General features: G+C 35.9%; 2 protein-coding genes across 2 annotated transcripts in view; one reads left to right on the forward strand and one right to left on the reverse strand.

Moving 5' to 3' along the window:
- Nucleotides 1–3,425: 3,425 nt before the first annotated feature.
- On the reverse strand, nt 3,426–9,440 carry taldo1 (transaldolase 1). The gene is made up of 8 exons (XM_027168972.2): nt 9,265–9,440; nt 5,891–6,014; nt 5,349–5,456; nt 5,136–5,267; nt 4,876–5,051; nt 4,190–4,387; nt 3,961–4,106; nt 3,426–3,832 (listed from the first exon to the last, which is right to left on the reverse strand). Exons 1-8 carry the CDS (start codon nt 9,359–9,361, stop codon nt 3,800–3,802), a joined length of 1,014 nt encoding a protein of 337 aa, XP_027024773.2. The 5' UTR covers nt 9,362–9,440; the 3' UTR covers nt 3,426–3,799.
- An 816-nt stretch (nt 9,441–10,256) lies between these two features.
- Nucleotides 10,257–10,393, forward strand: part of tspan4a (tetraspanin 4a) — a 110,666-nt gene continuing 110,529 nt past the window's right edge. Inside the window, exon 1 of the mRNA XM_047822661.1 lies at nt 10,257–10,393. This exon is cut by the window's right edge and continues 204 nt beyond it. The gene's annotated coding sequence lies outside the window, so the exon portion shown is untranslated.

Raw genomic sequence — 10,393 nt, forward strand, 5'->3', positions numbered from 1 at the left:
ACAGATGGGCGTGTCTTCGAGTCAGAGCCTGTGATTGGCCCATGCTCATGCTTTTCCCAGTGGAGGCTAGATTCCCTGAATCAGTGAACCGACATGAACCGACTATTGTGACTCTCCTCTCCTGTTTTAATGATTTGTTTTATAATTAATATTAGAAATATCAAATATGATTCTTGTGCTAATACTTTTTGTGCTCCCATTCAAACCACATTAATGTCAGTTTATAATTTTTTACTAGAAAAAAGTGTGGGTTTAAATGTTCAGTGTTCAGTTGCCGTATTAATGAACTGTTCAGTGTTCAGTTATCATATTATTGAACTGTTCAGTGTTCAGTTATTGTATTATTGAACTGTTCAGTGTTCAGTTATCATAATATTGAAATGTTCAGTGTTCAGTTGCCGTATTAATGAACTGTTCAGTGTTCAGTTATCATATTATTGAACTGCTCAGTGTTCAGTTATCATATTATTGAACTGCTCAGTGTTCAGTTATCATATTATTGAAATGTTCAGTGTTCAGTTGTCGTATTATTGAACTGTTCAGTGTTCAGTCATCATATTATTGAATTGTTCAGTGTTCAGTTGTCGTATTATTGAACTGTTCAGTGTTCAGTTACCTTATTATTGAACTGTTCAGTGTTCAGTTGTCGTATTATTGAACTGTTCAGTTATCATATTATTGAACTGTTCAGTGTTCAGCTGACGTATTATTGAACTGTTCAGTGTTCAGCTGACGTATTATTGAACTGTTCACTGTTCAGTTATCATATTGTTGAACTGTTCAGTGTTCAGTTGTTGTATTATTGAACTGTTCAGTGTTCAGTTATGATAATATTGAACTGTTCAGTGTTCAGTTATCATATTATTGAACTGTTCAGTTATCATATTATTGAACTGCTCAGTGTTCAGCTGACGTATTATTGAACTGTTCACTGTTCAGTTATCATATTATTGAAATGTTCAGTGTATTATATTTTGCAATGGGTCTTTAAATCTGTATGATATAAAAACAGAAGACATTTTATAACTGATATTACTGTAGGTCCCGTGTCTGTGCTTAACTTTCAGTGAAGTTTAACAAAGTCCCGTCTGTCTTAACTCACACTCTATTATTATTATTATTATTATTATTATTATTATTATGACTCACTCAATGAATCTTTATTTTCAGTGGGAGTTGCAGTTTGTTCCATGTACAGCGTGTGTTAATCTTCCAGGTTACTTCCTGCTAATTATCAGCACGGTCAGTTTCTCACCAGTGACATTGAGGTGTTTACACAGTGCAGTTTCTGGATTTAACACAAGTGAGATGCAGGAAATCCAGTGTGTTCAAGAAAACCCACAATGCACTGCAATGAACGCACAAAGCGTTCGCTAAGCACTAAATCTCAGATAATATATTTATTACAAGGTAAAAGAATATTTTGCACATTTAAGTTATTAGTGTTAAACATATTTAACCATATTTCAGAATAATATGAGACCAAACCTTTTGGATGATTATTTCATTATTATTAAATTATTCCTGAAAAATGACATTTATATTTCTTTGAAGATGTTTTTTTTTAAACTAGTGCTTCTATATCTATATATATGTTCAAAATTTCTCAAAACCCTTTCAGGAAGCCAATAACCTTTATTTATCTCCCAAAACCTTCCAACACAGGACCTTGTAACTGTTTCCACACCAGAGAAGAAAACCTTGTATCAGTCTTTTATCAGGATTAAAAAAAACCCCACAACTTTAATCATTGCTCATTGAGATCGAATAAGCAGATAAATAATCAGATTATGTGCTGCAAATGATTAGATCTGAGTCTTGCTGCACCGCAAAGAATTACACCAGAGCTGAATTACAGCAACAACCTGAAAGGAGCAATAACCAATTTCAAAATATCTACAGATCTACTGATCTGAGAAAACAAGCTGTACTCCAATAAACAAGTAAACACTTTTGGAAATGGTGCTCTCTGAAAATAATCAACACTGAGATGAGACATGATGAAAGAACTGTTTAGGATTATTTTCCTATAACAGCAAGTCCTGTACGGTTTTATTCCTCTTACACCACTGCAGTTTATTAAGGACTTTAATTTTTCAATTCAACTAGAGATGAATACATTATACATCTAATGATGTGGAACATGAGTAAAACCAGTTAGTTCCTTTTGGCACTCATGTAGTTTATAATGAACTAATTAAGAGAGTTTTGATGGAAATTAGTCACACTAGAAATTGACATTTTTTAATAACAATATTGATCCTTACTCCTATATATATATATATATATATATATATATATATATATATATATATATATATATATATATATATATATATATATATATATATACATACATACATATGATTTTATGTGAAGTCTTTAGAAATGTCTATATTTCTGCATAGATTTGGCCCAAACAGTTCAGACGAATATATTATACTTATTCATTTTTTGGCCTATGTTAAAGTTCATGAGTCTGCCATCAGGTGAACACTGAATATCCTCGGTGTGCAGAGTCACAAAGGGGAAAGTCACCACTCTCCAAAAAGAACATTGCTGTCCATGAAGTTTACTAAAGATCATGTGGACAAGTCAGAGGACTTTTGGGAAAATAATTTGTGGAGGAATGAAAGCAAAATAAAACTGTTTTAAAATGAGAAGCATTATTTTAAAGCAAGGAAACTACAGAATTCCTTTAACCTTCTGTTTAGACCTTCTGTGAAACATGGTGGTGGAAGTATCATGCTTTTGGGCCTGTTTTTCTGTATCTGGACCAGGAGCTTACCATCATGCATGGAACAGAGTACTAACAGAATTCTTCCAGTGATGTCTAAATAAAAATTGCAAGACATCTGTCCATGAACTGAATCTCAAGAAAAAAAATGGGTGATACACCAAGACAACAATCACAAGCACCAAATCTGTGTACCAAAGAATGATTAAAGAGTGACCAAGCCAACGGAGCTCTTCTGTACTGAGGAACGGAATAAAGTTCTTCTAATCTGTTACACAGAACTCATCAAAAGTTACTGGACACTTTACAGTTATTACTGCACAAGGAGTCACAACAGATACTGAAATATTGTAATACTGAAGGTTCACAAACTTCTGCCAGTTACAGATCTGTAATGTTGGATAAATTTTCTCAATTAAATGAAGTAGTATAATTTTGTTGGATCCTTTGTTCATGTTCTCTTTGTGGACTTTTAGGACTTGGTGAAATTTTGGTTGCTGATGCAATTTTAGGTCACATTTATGTAGAAATGTGGTTCACAAACTTTAAAGCAACACAGTATGCGTGTGTAATTATATATATATATATATATATATATATATATATATATATAATATAAAAAAAACATACTCTGTCTGTACTACAAACAAAACACACACACGTTTAATAAGTACATTTCAACACCTTATTTTTCCCCAATACTGTTTCTTTATTAAAACTTTGAAGCACGAGTAGGTCTGTAGGTCATTATTCTATTATAATAAAAAATATAATCAGTGTGAACATCTTAGCCTGTTTAGTCCCTTTGGTACAGTTTATCCCCCCAAAACACATTATTCATTATTATTATTTTTTAATATAGGAATGTTTAATTCTCACAGGACTTTATCTCCAACTAAAAAACACACAGTTTTTGATTAGTGCAAGAGCTCTTTGTGTTCTAAGAGATTTAAGACTACGGAATGAGTTTCAGCTTCAGCAGCCGGTTCCTGCTTTCAGCCGGTAGTGACAAGCTGATCAGGAGTTTCGGGACACGAGGGGACTTTGTGGTTTTAAACAGTGTTACTGTCCGTTTTTCACACTGAGCATCTTCTCCTGTGGAATATAAAAACAGTGATTACATTTATGCTCTCATACACACACACACAAAATAATTACAAGCCTGATTGGATCACTGGTCAAAACCCATTTGTGAAACCCAACCCACAGCTATAAGGTCTCACCTTGATCATGCCCTCAAGCTTCACGGCATCAGCAGCAAATTTCCGGATGCCATCTGATAGCTTCTCTACAGCCATGCGGTCCTCGTTGTGCAGCCAACGAAAGGTCTTCTCATCCAGATGGATCTTCTCCAGATCACAAGCCTTCGCTGCTCACACACAAACACACACACACACTAAGTACCTTCCCCAGACACTCTCTTTACAGTTTAAGAGTGCTCACGATACAGACCTTGCTCTGGAGTGAGAGTCGGGGACACGGAGCTGTGATCCTTACTCAGTTCTCCCAGCAGTCCTGGGGAAATGGTGAGGAAGTCACATCCAGCCAAAGCCTTGACCTCTCCAGTGTTCCGGAAAGATGCCCCCATAACCACGGTGTTGTAATCAAACTTCTTATAGTAGTTATAGATCTTTGTTACGCTGACCACACCTGTATGAGCAGAAAACACAGAAGAGACAAAAACGTCAGGGTTACAGGACAAGACTGAACAAAATCTGTTGCAAACACTGAGGGTGTGATGCTGTTAAGGTACAATAATCAGCCAGGTGGTGAGATGAGGGTGGTGTTATGGCCACAACCTACACATTTATGATTTTGCATTCCAGGCAGAACTGTTATAAAAAATATCAGTCAACAAAACTAATCCGTTCTGAATACAGAATTGATGTAAAGTTATAATATTTGTTGAGAAACAAAATAGAAGAAATATGAACCACTCGGAAAATTCGAAACAATGATTTTAAGGCCTAAGTCACATGACCTCAATATCTTCTATGTATAAAGGAAGATTCGGGAATGTTTGAAAGTTTTGATCGATGAATCCTAAAACATTATTTTATACATAGACACACAGTATTTTAAAATAATTCCACTTTCATATCGCAATATATTAAAAAATAATCATCGTGTCTACACACCAGGGTCCTCGTGTGGCTCGTAAGACTTGCGGTCGGTGTTTTCTTTGTACCAGTCCAGTATACGGCCAACAAAAGGTGAAATGAGAGTGACTTTGGCCTCGGCACAAGCCACCGCCTGGGCGAAGGAGAACAGCAGGGTCATGTTGCAGTGGATGCCATCTTTCTCCTCCAGCTCCCTGAGAATTACAGGCAAACACCAAATTATTAAATTTCATTGAGAGTTGATATTTTAACCACCCAAACAAAACTAACACCCATACCGGCCAGCCTGGATGCCCTCCCATGTAGAAGAAAGCTTGATGAGCACTCGGTCCTTACTCACTCCAGCCTCCTTGTACAGAGAGATGAGCTTCCGTGCCCGAGTCACCATGCTATCTTTATCGAATGACAACCTGGAAGAAAAGGGATCATTAATCCTGAACATTTCCTTAACACAAGCAGTGAACAGAGTAGGATCAGATGCAACACATTACCTGGCATCCACCTCGGTGGAAACTCGACCAGGGATCTTCTTGAGAATCTCTACTCCAAAGCTAACAAACAGCTTGTCCATCGTGTTCATGATCTGCTCCTCTTCAGTTCTATAAATATAATCGCTTATTAGAAAACTACACTAATATAACACCAGGACATAATGAACTACTTAAACTTATAAATTATTACTACGCTCTGGATAAAGGAAGAGCAATGTATATAACGTATGTGTTAGTGACATTTACAGTCTAAAAAGATAAATAAAAAAGATTTTTATAATTAAATGCATACGTTATAAGCAGGAAAACCAGGACAAGAGATTATTGGGTACTTGAAAGTGGGCAGCGTTCAACTAATGAGTGATCAAAATGCCTCAACTATCAAAATATGGATCTTTAACGATTAAGCCCATCTGCCATTTTATATTCTAAGGAAAGAAATAAGTTTGGAGTGATTACAGACTCGTAGCAGCTTTATTACTGTGATGTTAAAATGCAGCTCTTCTACACATGAAGGTCTGCAGCTTCGTCAGATCTCTTACCCGCCGCTGGCAGTACCATATTTAATGGCCTGGTCCACGAGATGCTGATAAGCGGGCATCTTTGCCGCTGCCAGGATGAGCGATGGGTTTGTCGTAGCATCCTGCGGCTTGTACTCTTCAATCGCTGTAGAGGTCATAAGAAATGTAATAAGAGCACAACAGTTACTCAATTTCTCATCAGTATTCCGCCTTTCGGGAAAAATACACGTGTCTGAGAAATATGCTAATTTAATTACAATAACTTTTAGTAGTCAAACTGCAGAAGAGTAATCAACTCCAAACCGAACATATTGTAAGTCACACAGCTCATCGTTTTTCATTCTTATCACATCACAAGCTTCAGCGAGTTCACAAATTGCACAAGAATCCCATCTGTGTGTTATCCATAAACACACACACAAAGTAAGCCTTCTTTAAAAGGGCTGATTTATGTGATCAATGATTTACAACATGGCTGTGCTAAACTTTAACATTCTCTATCTGTTCCCAGATCAGCTTTCATTCTGTCGTTCAAACCGAGAAGGATTGAAAAGAGAACCTTCCTTCCATTCTTGCACCATATTACAACACTTTAAGCTTGCTTTAGAAACTGGTGACATTCACACTGTTGTTGAAGGGAAACTGTACATTTTAATGCAGTCATATACAGGACTGAGTGATGAAGGTCTTTTGCACGAGTTTGAGTTTTTTTTTAAAAACGTAATTAACACCGAGTACCTGGATAAACTCAGACCTACTATACGATGCATTTTCTAACAAATTTAATTCTTCACTAAAGCGGATATTTAGCCGTACACTGTGCTGGTTCTTATTTGTTCTTAGATTATTGTTTTCAATGAGAGACTTTTTCATGTTTCTATGTTCCATGCACATCAGGTTCGGTGCTGAAACGTGTAAAGCGAGTTTGATCTTACGCCACATGGTCCGACATTTACATTTACAGCATTTGGCAGACGCCCTTATCCAGAGCGACGTACATAAGTCCGACGTTTCTCCAGTTCCCCACCGCAAACCGTCCTTCCACAAGTTCCTAACATTTATCTTTTCATGCAAATAACGTGAATAAACGTGTCATACGGTACAAAAAAAAAAAAAGTGATGACTTTCCTGTTGCTAGTGTAAATGTAAAGTTATAGCATGATATATATATATATATATATAAACCCTACTAACTACTAAAAAGACAAAAAAGGGGTTTTACACAGAAAACAAGGACAAAGTTTAAAATAAGCTTAAATAATCTCCATGTTAACCTTTAATCATAAACCTTAAGTGTCCAAGATTCATTTCTAAGTCATTTCTAAACTTAAAAGAAAATCGATTTGATTTTTTTTACACATTAAATCTTTTAAGACTTACATACACTTCATTTTATTTTCCATTTGTGTTCACTCACCTTATTTATTGTACTCATTTTTACATTTTTTTATCTTCTGCATTCTGTTACTTTTTTTTTAATTTTATTTATTTTAATATTTGACCCAGTGCTTTAAAATGGTTCTATAAAAAGAGCAATTTTTAATTAATTTTGATACACAATCTGGAATTAAATGAAACTTTGTGCTGACTATTTATATGAAGTTATTATTTTTAATTGGGACACGGTGAGAGACGGGACACTTGATCCGGAGACAGAAAACCAAAATGTGACCTGATCTGCTGGTTTCTGTCTCGTCATACTGACTTCGCAAGAAATGAGGAAATGTTTGCTTTGCACCACAGACAATGAGCAAAGACCGGATTGCTTCAAACTTCCCGATTCGATATAAAAAAAAGTAGAAGAAAAAAAAGAAAGAAAAACACACACACAAAAAACAACAACAGTCTATTTCTGAGACTTTCTCTCGGGTTATACAGATTTGTACTTGAGTACTCTTACGAAACTTACACCTTATTAAATACTGAAGTGATAACACACTGATCATTTCACCATTTACTGATAACCTGTGTTTACTCGGTGGTGAACACCTACAGTCTCGACCTATTTAAAATAAAACACAAACGAACGACAAATTAAAGGGAAAAAACAATAAAGGAACTTCTGGAAACCTGAATACTTTGTGATTATGAATAAATGATCGCCTTCTTGTCTTTACTCCATCACATCTTTAACCGTTTGGATGCCGAGTTATAAATAGAGCGTATGACCAGGTGACCTGCACATTTTCCTCCCGTGTTCATTTCATTAGTGTGAGGATGAAAGTGAGGAGACGTGTAAAGATCTGTTACTGACATCCTGCTGATAAACTAAACTCACAGGACACAGCAAGGCTACAGTCTCGTATCAGTTCTCTTTAATGCCTACAGTCACTTTACAACATCCTGAACCACTGTACTGATCACTTCACTAACTAGTCACTTTCAACAACTAGTCACTTTCAACAACTAGTCACTTTCAACAACTAGTCACTTTCAACAACTAGTCACTTTCAACAACTAGTCACCTTCAAACAAACTAGTCACCTTCAAACAAACTAGTCACTTCACTAACTAGTCACCTTACTAACTAGTCACTTCACTAACTAGTCACTTCACTAACTAGTCACTTCACTAACTAGTCACTTCACTAACTAGTCACTTCACTGCACAAATCAGGAGAGAAGACTGAGTGATTTCAACAACTAGTCACTTTCAACAACTAGTCACTTTCAACAACTAGTCACTTCACTAAACTAGTCACTTCACTAAACTAGTCACTTCACTAAACTAGTCACTTCACTAACTAGTCACTTCACTGCACAAATCAGGAGAGAAGACTGAGTGATTTCAGATGACTACTGGAGCTGAATGAACGTGTGTGACGTCACGCACAGCCATAGATTCACATTACAGCTGTATAAGAACTCAAATGTTTATAAAAGCAGGTTAAAAATCAGACAAAACAAAATCTGATTTTGTTCCGAATCCGGAGCTAAAGTGTGTCCATAAAGTCAACAGATAATTTTACAGATAATGTAAATTCTACATGAAGCGAAAATTAAATAATAATTAGGTAAATATCACAAAGTGGAGCTTATTAAATTTCCCTAAGATAACATTTATTAATCGGATAATAATCCATTAGCATTAATGTAGCTAACAGGCTAACTGACGCCTCAGTGCTGAGGGAGCGGGATAGCTGTGTAGCTAAACGCACGCGCACACCACAAGCTCCGTGTAGCTAAACGCACGCGCACACCGCAGCTCTGTGCAGCTAAAAGCACGCGCACACCACTGCTGTATAGCTAAAGCACGCGCACACTATTATAAAGTACTGTAAAGCAGCTAAACACAGTATTAATTAAAGTAAACAGCGAAGTGTGTGACAGAGAAAACGTGCAATCCAGACACGGTGTGTGAGAGAGCTGTCACCAGGAAGTAGCAGCTGAATTTACCGTTAAAATCTCCCGTGTCGGCGACCACCACCGTGTGCTTCTTCAGCTGCGCGAGCGCACACTCCATCTTACGGCGTTTGTCAGGAGACTGAGACATGGCGCTGAGGGGGGGGGGTTCTTATATAGAGTTACAGAGGTGCACGAGGACACAAACAACACAGCAGAGTAGAGCGCGCTCTCGTGTCTCGGGTTGTTGCTGTTGGAGGAGGGCGGGATTTTGTGATTGAGTGACGTTCCGTGATAACCAATGAGAGACACGAAAAGGGTCGTTCTAGTTCGGGTGGGATCGAACCAATGGAATCGAGGGGGCGGGACAAACCTCAGCAGGACAGAGTCGGTATATTTAAACTTGTTTTATTGTGGTTTAATAAATAAAACTCAATAAGAAATTAGTAAATAAAACAATGAAATGCACCACAATAAGTGTATATGTCGTGTTATTTATGTCTGTATTTGTGAGAGTCACAAACAGCTGGAACCGATTCCCTGGTGTGTGTCAACTCAATAAACCTGATTCTGATTCTGATTCTGAAGTACATTTATTTTGTTTTATATTTTTGAAAAAATAATATTGTAACTGCTAAAGACCTACTGTAGGAACTTATTAAATATGGGAAAAGAAAAATTATATTAGTTACAAATAAATAATAATTATGTATATTCAGTATATTCAACTTATATTTATAATTATTTAAGCCATTTATTTATAAACATTATTAATACGAATAACATTTATATAAATAACTACATAAAGTTGATTTTTTAATAATTAATTTATTAAATTGTATACGTATTTTTTTATTTTGTTGTAATTTTTGCTAATCATGACTTCAAATATGTAGAAAAACAATGTATATTTTTTAATAATCATGAATTCTCTAAATATTAAACCTAAAGCTAAATGTACATTAAATATAATAAACACATAAACTACGTATACGTTAATTATTATTGATTAATATTAACTATTTTAAATTATGACGTGTATTTGAGTGGAATTACGTATTGCTTATATTTTATTTTCCACCAGAGGGCGCTGCTGCACGCCTGCTGTTACTGTCATGTACGGAATTGGATTTCTCTATTCTCTTAAAATCTACAAGTTTTCTTTCTCAAAGCTGAAAGCTGA

Source organism: Tachysurus fulvidraco, chromosome 13 (assembly GCF_022655615.1).
Source record: "Tachysurus fulvidraco isolate hzauxx_2018 chromosome 13, HZAU_PFXX_2.0, whole genome shotgun sequence".
In the NCBI taxonomy this organism is placed as follows: Eukaryota; Metazoa; Chordata; class Actinopteri; order Siluriformes; family Bagridae; genus Tachysurus; species Tachysurus fulvidraco.